At 33.7% G+C, this 19,267-nt stretch overlaps 1 protein-coding gene across 3 annotated transcripts in view; it reads left to right on the top strand.

Annotated features, from left to right (window-relative positions):
* MDGA2 (MAM domain containing glycosylphosphatidylinositol anchor 2) overlaps nt 1-19,267 on the top strand; it is an 863,364-nt gene that overhangs the window by 656,329 nt on the left and 187,768 nt on the right. For all 3 annotated transcript variants that reach the window (XM_032244515.1, XM_032244514.1, XM_032244516.1), the window contains one exon: nt 1,780-2,073. In XM_032244515.1, the coding sequence (XP_032100406.1) occupies nt 1,780-2,073 (294 nt within the window). The remainder of the gene's footprint in view (nt 1-1,779; nt 2,074-19,267) is intronic.

The following is a 19,267-nucleotide window of genomic DNA, read 5'->3' as shown; positions in this document are numbered from 1 at the left end:
TGTTGACCAGGATGGTCTCAATCTCTTGACCTCGTGATCCACCCGCCTCGGCCTCCCAAAGTGCTGGGATTACAGGCGTGAGCCACCGCGCCCGGCCTCAGTTGTTATATTTTAATATTAAATATTTGGCCCTCATGATTATCAAGGGGATTTAGACGAAAACATGAAATCCCTAATTGTGCCTGTCACATAGTAGGGGGATAATAAATGTTAAGTGCTGAGGTAATTCTTCATCCTTTCTCATGCAGGGTGATAAGTATCATAGTTCCATTCCAATCTTATTGTTACATGATGCTACTTAGATTTTAATTGCATCGTTCACTTCAAAAAGAACAAATACTTTGACAAAATTTTTTGTTTCTTTATGCAAGAACAAATTAGCCATTTAGGTTTTTAAACTGCAGCCACTTTAAACATATATTTTGTTAATGTCACTTTCTAGGATGTATATATCTACTTCAGAATGATGGTGGTTAGTATTTCCTATTATTTTAATTCTAAGAAGTTATGCATTATGTAATCAGTTTTTTAACAGTAAGTAAGCGAAAGAATTAAATGAAAAAGTGAATTGAAGATATCTGATTAGGAAGATAATTCTCATATCACTTTGAACTTGAATTTATTTGTTCTATATGTAATAAGGGAAACGACATTTCAAAATTAGTTGAAAAATAATTTTAAATGTAATTATGTTTAGTTTTGTACCTGGGCACTGGGGCATAATAAAACTAAAAGGAAGAATAAAACCTTTCACTTTTCATTCATGTGCAGTACTGCTTCCAAGGGAATATATAACATATATCAGAAGGATAGAATTATTCATGTTTCTGGTTATTTGTATTTACAGCATTCTATTTAGTTGTGCTTTTTTGATAGATGTTCTACTGCACAAATGCATTTGAATTCATATACAATTGTATAAGAAATAAGAATCTTCCAATGGAACTAGTCATAATGTTTATAAGAAATATCATTGTATAGTGCTTCCCTCATACAACTTAGTACTTTTCACTAAATCCTAACATAAATATATTTCAGCACAATAAAGTAAGTTACAGTAAAATCAAACTTTCTTATAAATATTCTCTGTAAATCAGAAATTAGCTTTACTTGAGAAAAATTATAATTCTTGAATTGTATTTTGTAGAGTTATTTAGTATTTTGTAGAAATATTGGCAACATTATGGCAAGCTATTTACAATGACTTCAAAATATTTTGAAGTGAAATAATAAGAAATTCAAATTCACAAAAAAATGTCCAAAAAAGAATAGAATGGATTGTCACATTGCTCGATTTCACTCCCACTGGGGAGAAACAAACTCTAAATCTTAGCAGTTTGGCAAGTTTTTAAACCAGTCAAAAGTGATTTTTTATCAGAGGTCTCTCTTTTTCCCTTTCTGACTACTTGCACTTATTGTGACTACTAAGTCAACACAGCTGAATGCTACTTTTCTATGAAATGCAGATGTTAAAGCCCCAGTTAATGACTAATAATGACAGGTCACTGAGAAGATTATTCTTATGTTGACCACTCGCTTTTCAATTCACTGCCTTAATTATTTTGCTGATGTTTGAAGTCCTGATTTAAAAATATACAGTGAAAATAATTAAACATGATTTTAAGTGAGAGTATGTTCCATTTATTCCCAAGGTTTTTGGTCATCTGAATTGTCACATTTCTTCAACCAGCAGAAATTGTTTCCTTATGATTTTCTGTATCTGAATATGCTCTACCAGTTTATACTAACCTTGAAAAATTTTCTTTTTCCCATTTCAAGTTCCACCCAATCTGACTGTTCCACAGGAAAAATCACCATTGGTCACCAGAGAAGGAGACACAATAGAACTGCAATGTCAAGTAACTGGCAAACCTAAACCAATCATCCTTTGGTCTAGAGCGGATAAAGAAGTTGCAATGCCTGATGGATCAATGCAAATGGAGAGTTACGATGGAACACTGAGGATTGTGAACGTATCTAGGGAAATGTCAGGAATGTACAGATGTCAGACCAGCCAATACAATGGATTTAACGTGAAACCAAGGGAGGCCTTGGTGCAGCTCATCGTTCAGTGTAAGTAAATTCCCTTTTTGTGCATTTCCGTGTGGGGAAAAGGGAAGAAGAGTTTCCATTATTCCACCAGTCAAATGAGGTGATTTTTGGAATTGGATTAGGAAAACGATTTCTACATTAATGCTACCCAATTTAAAGTATAATTTACCCTAAATCTGCTTTTTACATGAGCTTATGCACACTAATAGAGTTGTGTGTGTGTGTGTGTGTGTGTGTGTGTGTGTGTAATAATTATGATGGTGTTACTGGTTGGTTAATGCCAAAGAATCAACAAACCTAATGGTGAGAAACTGTCCATATGCATTAAGCAAAGTGGAGACTAGAAGTAATTGCTAATTCAGGTTGTTACATGTTTGTTTTCACGGTCCATGTTTTTACTTCAGGCAATTGCATGTCCTTTCCCCAAATTATCTACCTATTTCAAGCATCTCTTTGCTTAAATTATGGAGCTCTAATCATTGAAATGCTATGTTTGGATACCTGAAGTTGTAACAGTGAATTACATAATTATCTAGTAATATACTGATAATTCAGGGAAGCCTAAGGTGCTGAATTTTTGCTGAATTTATCATAGCATATAATTGTTTTACTGAGAATTGAATAAGATACATTTTAACTACTTTTTTACTGAAATTAGTTATGGTACTGATTAAAACTGTAGCTATTAAGGAGTTTATATTTGCTTTCTGCATTAAAAAATATCAAAATCCACATACTTAGAGGTCAGTAAAAATGTACCAGTGTTACTATTGTTGGGTTATTACAGAATACCCTGGTAACTGGACTGCCCAATGGTAAAGACATTGCTGAAAGAGAAGAAAACTAAACACAATCTATTCAGTCTCTAATAGGGCTACTGTAAATTTTAATTGATATACTATTTGTTAAGTATATGGTATAAAGTTTTCATTAAACAGATGAATTAGGTGAAACCATGCACTTCAGTAAAACTGTCATTTTTGTCTATTTTTAACTCAGGAAATTGAAAATAGAATTTAATCCAAAAATGTCTATTTTTATATTAGACTTAAAGTTGTTAGCAGAATGAATTGACTATTTTATATTTGGGTGAATAATTAAAATATGAAAATATGTGTGGGACTATTTAGCTACAAATGTATTTATACATGAGATATGAGTGTAGGGTGAGAGACAGGGTTCTGGGTCCTGCTTAACTGTTCCCTACCCCCCATCTATAGAATCTCAGATTCCGGATTTGCTGTTTGTCCTATAAATATGCAAACTGATATTTGCAAACAAAGGCTAAATGACTTGGCTGATTTCTAATTGATTATGAGTTGTTGTTTTTTTTTTTTTTTTCCTCCAAATAAGGTAGGTTTTAGAAGTCAAGTTGCATTTGGCAGTTTAATATTGCTTTTTTCTCACTGGCCTCTATCCTCATGACAGTATGTTTATGGGCATGAGGATCATGTGAAAACAAGTTTCAGAAAAAAAAAAGAGAAGAAAGAGAAACTGCTTCTCATTTTCTAAAAAAAAAAAAAAAAAAAAAAAAAGTGAGATACCCTCAAGTGACCACAAAGGAATTTGATATAATTTGGAACACTTCAATCTTGTTAGTAAGCACAGGATTCTGAGCTGCTTCGAGTTATGCACAAAGCTTCAGTGTTCCTGCACCTATTAGTGCAATTAGTTTTCACTCTGCTCACTCCTTTCTGCAGAAGCTCTTATACTAATAAAAGCTCCAGATTCAGTGGCTTTAGAAAACTTGAAATTAAAGTTTTAAGAAATCAAAGTCTCCATTCTCCACAGAATATACTTAAATCCAGAATTCTCTTGATTACCTACACTTACTATTTTTTTCTTTTCTTCTTCTTCTTAATTAGTCCACTAGAACATAAATTCAGCATAATATTTTATAATTCAATTCTAAAATAGTGAATGACAATAAACAGTTGCATAGTTGTCTCTAGTGTGACAGGGATGAATATAATTGAGTAAAAAATACCAATAGACACAGGCAAAGTTTAGTTATTTTAAGGTAGGTAAAAAAAATAAAATCTATGTGCATCCCAAGTTGACTTCCCAGAGTGGGAAATGTAATCCAACAGTATTTCTTCTCAGATGCAAGCTGCCCTGGCCTGTCCAGGAAGGTAAATGGATGCAGGCAGTCTTGCTAGTTCCAGGTGAGGATCATGTTATCATGGCTTTCAAGGATGTCCCTTCCATACATTTCCAACTCTTCTGGAGAACCTGGTTATATATACTATTTTCCAGGTACAAATAACTTGTATCAACTCCAGAATATCCCTGAGTACATCAAAGGTTCATTTCCCAGGCATATAATCCCTGCCAGCAGATTTTGCCTGCATGCCTATCTAAGGCTTATTCTTGCAAAAATAATAATACAGCCTATCTGATAATGTTTTTAAATTGATAAACATTCTAACTTTTATAGTAATTTATTTTTAAGAGACAGGGTTTTATTCTGTTGTCCAGGCTGAAGTACAGTGGTATGATCATAGCTTACCGCAGTCTTGCTCAGTAAAATCAGGCTCAACCGATTCTCCCCTCTTAGCTTCCCAAGTATCTGGGACTGCAAGTGTGTACCACAATATATGGCTAATTTTTAAATTTCATGTAGCGATGGGTCTTGCTGTGTTGCTCAGGCTTGTCTCAAACACCTTACTTCAAGCCATCTTCCTACCCTGCTGTCCCAAAGTGTTGAGACTACAGGTATGAGCCACCATGTTCATCCCAATTTTTTTTAAATTTAAAAATAATTTCTTTTTTGTTTATCTTGGATGCCTGTGCTACATGTAAGAAATAATATGGAATATAAAAAACTAAGTTATTTCATATATGTAGACATACATATGTATACATCAATACACATATTTTATATCATCCTTAACAATTAAGTCCATCATTGCAGCTAACAAGCTATGCTTTATATATTATGTATTCCAAGCATAATATATTTTATTTTATAGCTATTCAGTAAACTTGTTGAGTAAATATAAGACACAATAACACACAAAAAGAAGCATGCCTGGTTTGCTAGTCAATTGTTCCATTGCTATAAAGAAGTACCTGAGACTGTCTGATTTATAAAGAAAATAGGTTTAATTGGCTTACAGTTTAGCTGGCTGTACAGGAAGCATGATGCTGATATCTGCTTCTGGGCAGGCTTCTGGAAGCCTACAACCATGGCAGAAGGCGAAGCGGGAGCTTGCACATCACATGGTCAGAGTAGGAGCAAGAGAGCAAGCTGGGAGCTGCTGCACATTTTTAAATGAATAGATCTTAATAGAACTCACACTATCCTGTTGGGTGACAGTACCAACGGGGAGTGGTGCTTAACCCATTCATGAGAACTCCCCCACAAAGATCCAATCACCTTTTACCAGGCCTCACTTCCAACACTGAGGATTACATTTCAGTATGATATTTGGTCAGGGACATAGATCCAAACCATATCCCTTTTTTTTTTTTTTTTATTACCTAGGTTTCAGGGATATCTGAGGATTAGCTACATACAGATTTCTTCCTTAAGATGTTTACTGTATTGACAAATTCTGGAACTGCCTATTTTATACACAAGCACACACGTTTATGTATAATTTTATCTGTTTTAAGACATGAAAGAATGAAAAAGAGGTAGTAATAATAAGTAAAACAGTATTTTCAAGACATTTTTTACTTTCTTAGTTTTACTTGTGTCCAGTTAAACAATAACCACTCAAAAAAACTAAAGGAACACAGAATGAATTGTATGTAGGACACTGATGAGTGTAGATCGTCCATCCCTAAAAGAAAATAGTATATGTATGTATTTCCAGGTGGTATAAATAATGAAACCCTCCACTTAGTGTTCTAAATATCCAAATGAGATTTATTCTTAGCTAATGTTATGTTTAAAAGAAAGCATTATAATTTATAAAATTATAAACTTTATAAAAACTTTTTGAATTATTTACTAATTAATTTGCCTCTTGTAAAACTTTGTACATGTGAGGGACAGAAGCCTAGAGATACTTTAGTACATTCTGTATCCTGTTAAGAGTAACATAGTCAGCATAATGTAATAATTTTATTAATTCTTGTTCACATTGCTTATTTTTAGAAAGCAAAAGGTTTTATTTTTTGACTTTTAACTTCTACAATTGCTAGTTGCCACACAAAGTATGGACCAGAATATGAAGTTGAAAGTACAAGTGTTTTGAAAAAAAATTATCCTTAAATTAAACCTAAAATGTTTCTCCAGATAAAACTTCAAAATACAATGTAAAGTTTTAATAATATTTTAAATATTTTATCCATTGCTTAATTCATTTCCATTTTTTGGAACGGTAAAACAATTATTTTTGAATATTTGGCTCAATTTTATTTGAAGCAGTATTAGAATAGCATAATTTAAAATAAAGATAGTATATATATATTAATTTATTCATAGTATTATCGTAGTATACCTAGAGCTACTGAACAAAACTAAAACAACTTTCTAAACAAAGTACCTGATTGCTTGAATATTGATTAAATACAAGTTCCATTGGATTTTCAAATATATATTATTATACATTTTTTCAAATACATATTAATAAGAAACTAGGATATCCTTGTCTCCCTAAAGTATTTTTATGTCTGTATTATATAAGTATACTTATAAAACCAAATGCTATAATTTTATTTGATAAACTATAACATTTTATTTTTAATATAAGCTGTTTTTTAGTTTCATCTCAAAGCACTATTAAAGTTTTTAGTAACTTGAGTATATTTCCAAGTATATTTCCTTGAAAATTAACTGGAGAATATATATATTGCATTGAATGTCACTTTTGCTGTTAAGGTTCCACCATGTATATGCACATTTGTTGTACCTACAATTAATGAGATGATATTTCTGTTAAGAAGTATAGGTGTGTCGGGGGGAAATAGGGGAGGGACAGTGAGGGGTGGGGAGTTGGGGAGAGCTTGCATGGGGAGAAATGCCAGATATAGGTGATGGGGAGGAAGGCAGCAAATCACACTACCATGTGTGTACCTATAAAACAATCTTGCATGTTTTTCACATGTACCCCAAAGCCTAAAATGCAATTAAAAAAAACATAAAAATTAAAAAATGAAATAAAAACTGGTACTGGATTTTGCAAGAAATAGCAAGTCACCCTGAAGTTATAATTGTATGGCATTTACAATAAAGAAAATTGTCGATAAAAAAAAAAGAGTATAAAATATATGCTAAAAGCTGAAGACGGATAATAGTGTTAGATTGTATTAAGTAACTGCCTTTTACCTAACAACAAATCTAATTAATACAACCCTTATAATTTGTATTTTCCAAACAAAGAAAAATTATGAGAAAGATAATCAGGGCTGTTGATAAATGCGTGTTCCTCACCTGTTTTAGTTTCCAAAGCAAGACCAAATTAGGTAAAGGAGAGAGAGCCAGAGATCAGGGTTTTATTTCTGACTCCTTTTCTCAAGAAATCTAGTGAAGAGAGTATGCCGGTTACTTTTCATCAAAGTGAACGTTCAGCAAAAGCAAGCTTTCATGAATCTTACAAAGAAAAAGAAAATTAAAGATAGATTGGAAAGTGCTATAACACATATGCTCCCTATTGTTAGACAAGTTACTGAGTAATATTTTGTAGTTTCGAGATAGATAGAATTCGTGTACTGAGGTAATGTAACTATTTCTTGATTTTTTAAAAGCAAAATTATTATGGAAATATCAGTATGACTAGGGATTTATCTAAAACTAATATCAAAGACAAGGTAATTACTGATAAAAGAGGAAATACCAGAGGATCTAGGCCAGGCCAAAAGACTATCCCAAAATTTTATAAATGAGTAAACAAAATTTATTAGGAGGGTAATAATGACTTTCAGCTAAGTAGCCTGAGCAAGCTTTGCATGTCCAGGTCTATTTCTTATTTTCTATAATAATTCAGTGTATCTCTTCTTTTTCCGTAAGCGTGGTCATTCAGTGTTGCCTCTCTGGCTAGGCTTTTATGCTCCTCTTCTGTTTATACCAATTCTTCCAACCGCTTTTGCCTTTTTAAGTCCTGGCTAAGTCGCACCTCTCTATACTGCCTCTTGGTGATGTCAAAGGATCTTTATGGATAGTTCCATGGACACTAATATTAGCATGTAGAAGACAATTCAGAGCTTCAAAGTAAAACTTCATTTTGAAGATGTGCATTAGATGATATATTGCTTTCAAAGCTACTAGGTTTTATTTTACAATTGCCTTTCTCAGAGCTCTCCTGTAACATTGGCTATATAGATCATTTAATAAATAATTCTAATGATTGTGTAGGTTATTGTTATCTAATTGGATTTATTTCTTATACCAAAGTGACTTGATTCTAACAGCCTTTGGTTTCCTTCCATAAAATAAATTTATACTCAATGTTTGAAGACTTAGCTTTGAGATTATTCGAAAGACTTTATTAGAAACATTAATGGTAACTTCAAAGTTATTTTCAAAATGTTTCTGGTGATGACTGCATCAAGACTATATATCCACTGCCAGTATAAGGATAATGACTTCAAAGACAGCCTTCGTTTGGCGGGTTTTCTTTGACTTATCAAATCTTGGTTTTATCACTTATTTACATTAATATTTCTGTTTTATCCTATTCTATCATCATCTTCCTCCCTGTAGTTCTTATCTTAGAAGAAACAATATATATAGAAACAATGTATTGCAAGATAGTGTCCAATTTAAACTCTGTACAAAATAAATTCTAGGATTATTATTTCAAGTCAACATGTATCTTATTTTATCTTTCCATGGACTTCCATTACTCTTGAATATTTGAAAATTGAACTTCCCAAGAATAAATCTTATTTTTCAAAATGTTTGTAGGATGGATATACTTAAGTTGAACAGCTCCTGTCATCCTGGGCATTTTCTTTGCTCTCTGTGTCTTCAAGAGAGCACAGCATGATAGATAACTAAGGGGCAAATAACCATCTAAGAAATGTCCAAAAAAATAGAAACTCTCCCTCTCTTGAGGACTAAGTGCATGGCACATATACAATATCTTCAGATAGAGCGACTGACTACACATTCCCTGTAAAGAAGATCAGTTTATCAAATATATGGCTCATGTAAGGAAAGTTAAGTGTATAGTTTATTTTTCTGGTTTCTTTTCTGCCACTATCTTAATGTAAGTACAACCATAATTTAATGTTTAGAGAAAGCGTATGTATTAAAATTTTTATTTTTCAGCATCTCTGCAAAGAAGTGAGAGAGTAACCAGCTAGTTTTAACAGCATGATTAAGGGTGCAAATTAAGCCAAGGAAGACTCATTTTTATTGGTTTTGTCAGCTAGATACTTCTCTCCACCCCAACTGTGCAAAAATGAATTCAACTAGATAATATCATTTCCATAATACTGTAAGGATATTGCCCCCCTTGAAACCCTTCAGATACGTGATTAAGTTAAATGTATCTTACAGGCTTTTGTTTGCTTGTTTGTTAATTTTTGGAGATAGGGTCTCTCTTGCCCAAACTGGAATGCAGTAGCACAATCATAGCTTACTATAGCCTCAACTCCTTGGCCCAAGGGATCCTCAGCCTCCCGGAAAGCTGGGATTACAGGTGTGAGCCACCATGCTGGGCTAATTTTTATATTTTGTTCTAGAGACAGAGTCTTGTTATGTTGCCCAGCATGGAATCAAACTCCTGGCCTGAAGTGTCTCACCCGTCTCGGCTTTCCAAAGTGCTGGAATCAAAAGTGTGAGCCACTACGTCCCACTGAATTAAATTTTTGATAAAAAAGTTTACATGCCTCTTTTCCTGGGGGCTTTTTTCTTTCCTCCCTTTTTTGCTTTATGGAAATATAGTTTCTTCTAACAAAAATGAACTTAAACGCATATATAAATATATGTATGTGACTAAAAAATTTGGTGCTTTCATAATTTTTCTTAGTTAAAAAGGAATTTGTCTTTCTTCCAAAAACTAAATTCATTCTTCTCAAATACAGAATTTGAGCATTTCATACATACTATGATCATCTCCCCTGTAACACAAAGGTGGTAATAATAAACATTATAATAAACATAAATGTGAACAGTAATGTATCCTATGAACATTCCTGTGATATTATCAATTTATTTTAAATATACCAGCAATAATATGCTTGGTGCATAGGGAAATATAAAGTGCTATCAAATTAACTTACAAGAGTATAATGTCTTTGGGTCTTGGATTAGAAAAAAATAGATTTAAATAATTTCAGAAATTTAGGTACCAATGTAAAAAAATTGATTTTCAAAAAGTACTTTCATTAATGCATGATAAAGCCAATCAGAAAGTGAGAAATCAAAAACAGTATTTGAGAGAAAGAGATACACATTTACCAGAGGGTTTAATCCACTTCCAGCAAGAGATACACATTTACTAGAGGGTTTAATCCACTTCCAGGCACAATTCATGTAGAATTTTAGCTTATATATTGTTGTTAGCAATTTTATCTTTATTATTAATTGTTTGCTATATATGATATATTAATATATAGTACCAGCCACACATTTTCTGGTTTTGCATATATTATGTTGGGTTATATTATATCATGCTAATAACTTTGCAGTAAATTCCTCTATTGTATAATCTACCAAGTGTCTTTCCACTACTTTTAAACTTACAGACTACTAGAGGCATATCTGGTATCAAATTCACATGCAAGGGTATAAGACGGAATTTATACCCAATAGCTTGCCAGTATATCCTTCCACTCCTGTCGCCTGGGAACCTTTGAAAATGTCTAAAAACATGTTTTTATTGAATCAGTGGAGGAAAAGGAGTGCTCCTGCCATCTAGAGAGTAGAGACCAGGGCTATTGCTAATTGTCTGAAACGCATATGGCAGTCTTCCAACACAGAGTTTTCTTGCCCAGAATGTAATTCTGTAATTCTTTGTGGTGAAGTAGGAGGCTCTATCCTGTTTATTTTATGGTGTTTAGAGGCATCTTAGGTCTGTGATTTTTAGATTCCAGTAATATGTCCTTCTCCCCAACAGCATGATGATAAAAACTCTCCAGACATTGACAAATGTCCCCAACTGACAAAATCACCCTAGTTTAAGAACCACTGCCTAGATGAGGACTAATAGACAAGGAGAGGAGGTCTACCTAATTTGGGGATGGGAACTCTGGCGGAATCCTCTGCCCCACAGGAGCCAATGTCTCTTGTTACAAATCTCCAGGCATAATTTCCAGGGTCCCTGAAGAGACATGCCAGTTACAAGAGTTACTGCACTAAGCTCAAAGCCATGGCTTCCTATTAACATGCCTCTCAAATCCAGAAACAATTTAATGTAGAAATGTCACCTAAAATTATAGTTGACATTCTTCCCTTGTCGGTTTATCAGAGGATCAGAGCTAGAACTTTAACAGAAGGTCAAATTCTCATATAGTAGGGAAAAGGTTTATTCCTTTAATTGCACCTACTCTTTTCATCTGCCATACTAAACTCTTAGCAATTCTTTTAGTTCTTTACTTTTCTGCATTTGATAAAAATTATAGTTTCATATATTAAGCAAGTGTGTTTCCAGTGTTTGTTTTTGTTTTGTGACTTGCCTTTTTATTTATCTTCTGTGAACTGCTGTGCCTACATTCTTTCTTCATAGGCCTTTTGGCTTTATGTCTGGGTTTGGCAGGGAGTAGCTGTATTTCACGCTGTTCCATGAAATCATTTCAGTCTACCTTGTGAGTTCCTTTCTTCTAGCCAATGGATATTTCCTTGAAGCGTTAAAAATTCTAGTAAGCAAAAATAAAGTTTCTTCAAAAGGACACCTCAGGACTTAAACTGCCCATGCATTATAACATTAAAATAAATTCTCCTTGATTATATACCATTAAGACTTATTTTAAATGTGGAAATTACTCTTTCTTCTTAATTCAAACTATTTTCAAAAAGAAGTCAAATACTTTTCTTGAAATTTAATGTGTGTACTGTTTTCTTTGATACTGTTTCTCATTCAAAGAAATAAAAGTTTTATAATGTTTTTCTTGGAAAAAGATTATTATTTAATTTGAGTAGCATTCCTTTTTAAGAAGATAATTATACGAAATTAAGGGAGGAAACTTAAAAGCTAAACAGGAAACTAAAATATATTTAAGAAAAATAGGAAATATTTTTATAATTTACATTATTTGCATTGAAATATATGGATGAAATTGCAGAAGCAATCAGATGTTTCTTGAGTATTCTGTTTCTTTGTGCCCATCAATATCAATAGTTTACCCAGTATTTGAAGCCATATTTTCATAAACACAACATAACTGCTTAGTGTACAATGTAAAATGATGAATATAGTGCTTTATAGCTCAGTTAAAAGATGTAAGTAATTCGAGTACGAAGAGTTTTCACTGTAAGTGCTCACTTGAAGCTCTGAGGTACAATCAGTCATTCAGTCACAGATACATATAGATATAGATGCAGATGATGTGAATAATTAGATATGTATGAATGCAGTGATGTATCTCTGTCTACTTATCTATCTATCCACCTGTCTGTCTGTATCTGTCTATGTCTATGTTGGCTCCATACAGAAGGCATATTTATTGAGTGAACACTCATTTCTATTAATGCAGTTTTCTTCCTTGTCTTTTATGATGTTGTACATGCTTGTTTTGTTTTTTCTTTTTGTAGGGAACTAATCCCCACATCACCCCTGGGTACCCTGAGTTTGGTGGTGACAAAGGTTTAAAAAGATTAAGAGTGAAAGTGGGACCAGGGGGCCATCACTTATTATTGGAGGCAGTGAAGGCCCTGTGCTCTGACCTCTCACTGTATTTATTGGTTATGGTCACTTTGATCTACAGGGTAGGGGTGGAGTGATGGTGGGGAGAGGGTGTTGTGATGGTGGAGTGAATCAGTGAGCCAGAACTAAATCAGTAAGCCACAACTGGTATGTCATTCTAAAAATTGATAACAGTGGCAGTTTGGGAGTTTCACAAAACAAGAACATGTGGTTATCTTTAGCCTATTATCTATGTGCAGCTGGTGGAACCAGGGTCTTACAAGGAGCCTACAAGTCTAGCTACGTCATAGTGCTGTGAAGGGGTTTTAGTCCTTGAGCACAATGTTTATGGTAACAGAACCGAGGTCACCCTGCACTGGAACATGAGGCACGGAGAGGCTTTCCTCCTCAGAGGCCTCCTGCAGCCTTCTGCAGTTTATTGTTCCAGGTTTCTTTTATACATATTACCAGTTTGTGTTTATGTAGGCACAGTGAACCCTTCCTCCATTGCTGCTTCTCCCAACAACTTTTCAGTCTTGTTTTGGCTGGTATTTATTCTTCCTATCTGTAAATCAGATTTTGATCCTATTGTTAACTTACTCTACACCCTCTTGCTTGGCAATATAATAACTTAAACTGTCATTGCTAAGCATATCTTCCCCAAATTTGTATCTGAGATATTCAGCTACTACCAAATGTCAACTTAGCTTCTGTATGAATTCTAAAATCTAATGTGATTAAAATTAAACATATAGTAATTCCTTTTAATTACATTTTCTCCTCTTGAATTTCCTGTTCTACCAAAAAATATCTCTCCTCTCTACCAAGAGCAAAGTCATTCTATCTTTCCTTTTTCCTATCATGCATTTCAAATTAGTATATTGTATTCTGAATTAAAGACATGTTTGAATTCCAGCTCTGTTATTTATCCATAGTTTCTCTATTCACTTTCGTATTTGCCATGATAAAAAGAAATCTTATTATCATGGATTTCTCTGAGGATTAAATTACATGATGCCTATAAAGCATTTAGCCTAGTGTTTGACATGTTGATAGTACTCTTTAAGGGTACAGAATCCTCTGAATTCATTCCTGCTTTTCCATTCATACTTTTTTTCAAAGGTAAGACCCTTTTACCTCCTGCAAGAAATTTCTACTCTTTTTCCAACCTTTGATCTCTTTCCCTTGGCAACATTGCTGTCAGATGAACATTTTTTTTTTTTTTTTATGAGTAGGAATACTTTCAGTTGCAACTGATGGAAAATTCTTGTCTAACTGTTGTAAGCAGGAAAGTGTAGTTAATGTTGCAGTAAGCATTAGCATCTCCTCAACTATCAACGCAGTTCTTTCTGTGTTTGCTTCACTTAGTGATTCTCATTTCCAGTCCACCTGAAAAAGCTTGCCTCTTTGTCTGTCACCCAGAGATTGACTAGAAAGAGATGCAATTGGTTTGGCTTGGATAACCACACTCCACAGCAGAGGCAGAAATGCGTGCATTGTTCTCTCTATTTGGAAATGCTCTATGGCTACTCATTACCTGTGATTAAAAGTTTGCTATCATAAACTGGGAAATAGCATTCTCTACCCTTTGTGAGAGCACATTTCATGTTCCAGTCAAGGTGAACAGTTCATTCACTTATGCACATTTGAACTCAGTGCTTTTTGTCATTGCATTTCCAGTGTCATGAATATCCTTAAAATAATCATTGTGAGCCCACTCTTAACAATCTTCAAGACATTACTTGAATATCATTTCTCCCATGCTATCCCCTGAAATCTCTAGCTATGTGTAAGTTTTCTAAGTTCTAAATCTGTACCTTTTTTAAAATTTCTGAACTTAGCAATTTCAGTTCTACTCTTAAGTGATATACAGAGGCATTTTCCCTGTTTCTTTTTTTCTGTCTCTTTTATAAGAGATTATAAACTCTTGTTCATGACATAATTGCATCCTCCAAAAAATGCCTAGATCAATAAATGCATACATTGGTGAATTATTTGAAATATGATTATGTTTTTCATTTATTTCTTTTTCAATTCATTTCAGCTGATTTAGGCTAGGTGTAGTGGCTCATAACTGTAATCCCAGCACTTTGGGAGGCCAAGGTGGGCCGATCGCTTCAGTCCAGGAGTTCAAGACAAGCTTGGGAAACACCCTATCTATACAAAAAAAAAAAAAACTACAAAAATTAGCCAGACATGGTGATGCACACCTAGTGCCAGCTCCTAGGGTGGCGGAGCTGGAAGGATCACCTGAGCCTGGGGAGGTTGGGGCTGCCGTGAGCCATGATTACATCACTCCATTCCATTCTGTCTCAAAAAATTATTTTAGATTCAATTGTTTTATTTGTACATAATTCAAATTAGTGAATCGTTTGAACTTCGATTATATTTTTCAGCTCTAGTGTTGTCAGTGAAGACATAACTCTACACATACAGTTTTTGACACTGCATTCAACCTAGGTGACATAATAAGACTGTCTCTAAAATAATAATAAAATGCAAAACATTTTTTTTTCATGATGGAGTCTTATCCTGTTGCCTAGGCTGGAGTGCAGTGGCATGATCTTGGCTCACTGCAACCTCCATCTTGGATTCAACAATTCTGTTGCCTCACCCCCCTGAGTAGCTGGGACTACAGGCACATGCCACTAGGCCCAGCTAATTTTTTGTATTTTTGATAGAGACGGGGTTTCACTGTGGTAGTCAGGCTGGTCTGGATCACCTTACCTCCTGATCTGCCCACCTCGGCCTCCCAAAGCGCTGGGATTATAGGCATGAGCTGCCGCTCCCATGTGCAGATCATGCAGGATTGTTACATAGGTATACACATGCCATGCTGGTTTGCTGCATCCATCCCATACATTTCTAACGTATGCATTCTAATGCATACGTTAGAAATATCTAATATAGCTGACCAGCCCCCAGTCACCTACATTAGATATTTCCCCTAATGTTATACCTCCCCAGTTCCCCTACTCTCTGCTATCTCTCCCCTAGCACTCCCACCCCCCAACAGGCCCTGGTGTGTGATGTTCCCCTCCCTATGGATAGATTCTAAGTCTGCCTCTGGATTCTAATTCTAGCAGTGCCAATTTTAATTGTGTGACTTGTGTCTGTTTCTACCACCAAATTTTCTATGCAAAGAAAGGACTTAGTATGATGATCTCTAAGTAATCTTTGAGCTTGAAAATTGCTACCAACAAAACCTTCTGATTTATATTTAATGCATATGTGGCAGAAACCACATATTCTATTAATTGTTTCAGGAATCTCCTAGAAACTACATGCTTGAATTAAATAAAGGATGCACAGATGACGAAATGTCATTGCAACAAGATATCTGTGTTAAAATAATTCAGATATGTGTTATAATGAAAGAAAAGAATAAAGAGATTGAAGGCAAGAGATATACATAATTATTTATAGTTGGCTTTGTTGCATCTAGAGAAAATGCAGTGCATTTGCAATCTTATTAAAAAACAATTTTTGCTATATGTAATGACAAAATTTCATTGCCTGATTAATTAAAATTTTCAAAATTTATAAAGCATGATCTCTTGTGATTTTTACCTTAATCTCTCCCTCTCTTTGTTTTGTGGTTACCTTCTGTTTAGAGTGAGGATGGTTGCTAGATACACTACTGGATCCATATATTACTAGTCCGTGTATCATGCATCTAAACATATGTTATTTTACAATTCCTTATTTTTAAGGACTGTGCATCTGCTGTCTTAGGAAGGATGCTACTGTATGTTTTCCTCTTGATATAGCCAAACATTTACATAAATACAAAGAAAAAACCATCATAATGCTTGATAAATCAATTTATTTTATTTTTATCTGCATGTCTGTTTCTTTGTAGATACTCTTTGCAGCTTATGTGTAAAGAAGATAAGTTTTACAAAGCAATGGAAAAACATAGTAGCCTGGAAATTCATACTTCTCTCTCAAAAGTTACTTTATGTCAAATGCCTAATTTAAAAATTATTTCCTTTTTCTTTTAGTGACTTTTTTAAAAAAGCTTCTAATTTTTTTTTCTTCAAAGTACTCTGTCACAAAGATTTGCTTCCAGTGTTTTCATGTATTGGTTCATTCGGTAAGAAAAACTAATTTGTTCAGCACACACAAATGCATTTATCTGGAGTAGAAAAACATTTGAATTGGAATGGCCATTTTGATCTTCAGCAACACACAAAGTAACTTTTAATAAGTCATCTGAGAATGCTACAGTAAGCATGTTAGGTTTCCTCCGATAGTCTTAGGAAAATATGATTATTTTCTTAGGCTGCTTTTGAATATTCTTAGCTTCAGACAGTTTTTTTCTCTCTTTCCTCTCTCCCTCTTTCTTACTATACACACACAGACATTCATACCTACTTTTAGGGGATTGTAATTTGAATCTATTGCTTCTTGCGTGAAGATGGAACATATCAGTCACTTATTTGTTTTAAACAATCAGACAAGGTTTTCTCTAGAATTGTACGTAAGAAATTTTTGATCTTTTTCTATTTTTGTCCATAAGTTGGGGGCACCATCCTATGAAATATGTTTTGTCCAAAATTGTAGCTAGACCATAATTCTAGAGTTTTGACATTGATGACTAAATAAATGTATTCTAGTATTTAAGAATCCCATCTGATCTCAAATGTAGGCTCCAGTAATTTCATATATTTATATTTTAATTAGCTCATCCATAGAATTCCTTAATACTGATGCATCTTCATTGTTAGATAGAGGTTGGAAAGAGATTGAGGAAATACGTGGAAAAAGATGGAGGATCTGCATTTACATTCTCTTTGTTGACACTTGATCTCAAAATATCTACCTTGATCTCAAAATATCTACCTTGATCTCAAAACTAAAACCTTTAGTTTTGAGTAGGGACCTGTAAAGTCATGCACAGTATGTCTATAAAATGTATGTATGATCTTGCTGAAAGGAAAGTTTCTGTATCCATCCAATTATACTAAAACTAATAGAATATAAATGCATATTATTTTCCTTTTAGCTATAGTAATGCTACACAAATTTGCTTAAATGTAATACTGAGTTTTAAAGTTTTATCTCTTTTTACCAGGTAGATAATATTTTGACTTAAAATGTTGATTGTTCCAAATCCCTTTACACGTTGTTATTAGGTTGGTGTGAAAGTAATTGCGGTTTGGGTTATTACTTTTAATGTCAAAAACCACAGTAACTTTTGTACCAATCTAATAAAACAACAACAACAAAAATAACAACAATGAACTGACTTAAACTAGATTATAAAATAACATCTACTTATATTGTATCCTCTGTGTCTCATGATTGTTTTGTGTACTTATATATTCCTTTAATTTGGTCAAAATAATGATGATTCTTCCTACATTATATTCAAGACATCAGCATTGTTTTGATTCTTGGGTGAGAGATGTTTATTTTTAAACACTGCATTCTTTTCAAGATAATGAAACTATTTTTTTGTATTTTTTTTTCTTTAATCAGTATTCAAATTGGAAAGCTTTAAGGAATTTAGTCAATAAATATTTCAGTTACCTCATTCAATAAATATTAATTCAGTCAATACAATTTGGCCAGTTTCTCTGCTAGATTAAAGGAAATTCAAATAAGAATGAAAGGTTATCTGTGCACTAGGTAAGGTTATAATCTAATGTAGAAGCAGGCAAAACCTTTAGGTGTCAGAGGTGCCATGTGAGCACAGGGAGGGGCAGTGGAGGCTGATTATGCTTTGTCCTGAGAGCCATGTGTGTCTGGTGTATATTTTTACATTTGAGTTCACCTGTATCAATAGATATAGATGCGAATGTATAAAAAGATTTCCCCCAGTTTTCTCACTTTGTTCTGATTCTCTTAATTGAAACTTTTTGTGTGTGTGTGCCCCACAGTCAATTTGGGAAGTTGCTTGGCCTGCCTTCCTAATATTTCTGAGCATTTCTGGAAATCCGAAGTCTCCTGTGAATCTCTTACTCTGAAATCTTCCTCTGTTCTCAGTATCTACTTTGCTATCATCCCTTAGTAATTATAATTTTCCCCTCACATTACTTCACTTATTAGATTTTTAAATCTTTTTTTATAATTTTTCCAAAGCAGTTTTAATCTAAGGCTGAGAGGCAGAACAGATTATTGAAGATTTCTATAAACTAAGAGAGGAGGTAAATAAAGGAAAGAGATACTCTGAATGAATGGTTGGTATTCCCAGATAGCCATCATTAGTATTTTTCCGCATAAGCAACTTTTCTTTGGTAAGTCTCTTGTTAATTCCCATCTGAATGAGATCTTTACAACTCTTTATCCTGAACCACTAGCAGAAGGCACAATTTATAAACATCTTACCATGTATAGCAATTTAGGTTTTTCATGGTAATGTTCTCCTATTTAGACTCCTGTCATAATCGAAATCTAATGGATACTAAAGGTGTTGCTTTTCAGGATAAAAAAAAGAAAAACCAAAAGTATCCATTAGATTTCGATTATGA

The sequence above is a fragment of the Sapajus apella genome, unplaced genomic scaffold, assembly GCF_009761245.1.
Source record: "Sapajus apella isolate SASKATOON/1434 unplaced genomic scaffold, GSC_monkey_1.0 scaffold55, whole genome shotgun sequence".
In the NCBI taxonomy this organism is placed as follows: Eukaryota; Metazoa; Chordata; class Mammalia; order Primates; family Cebidae; genus Sapajus; species Sapajus apella.
The sequence above is the reverse complement of the archived record's forward strand: the minus strand, read 5'-3'. Positions and strand labels throughout refer to the sequence as shown.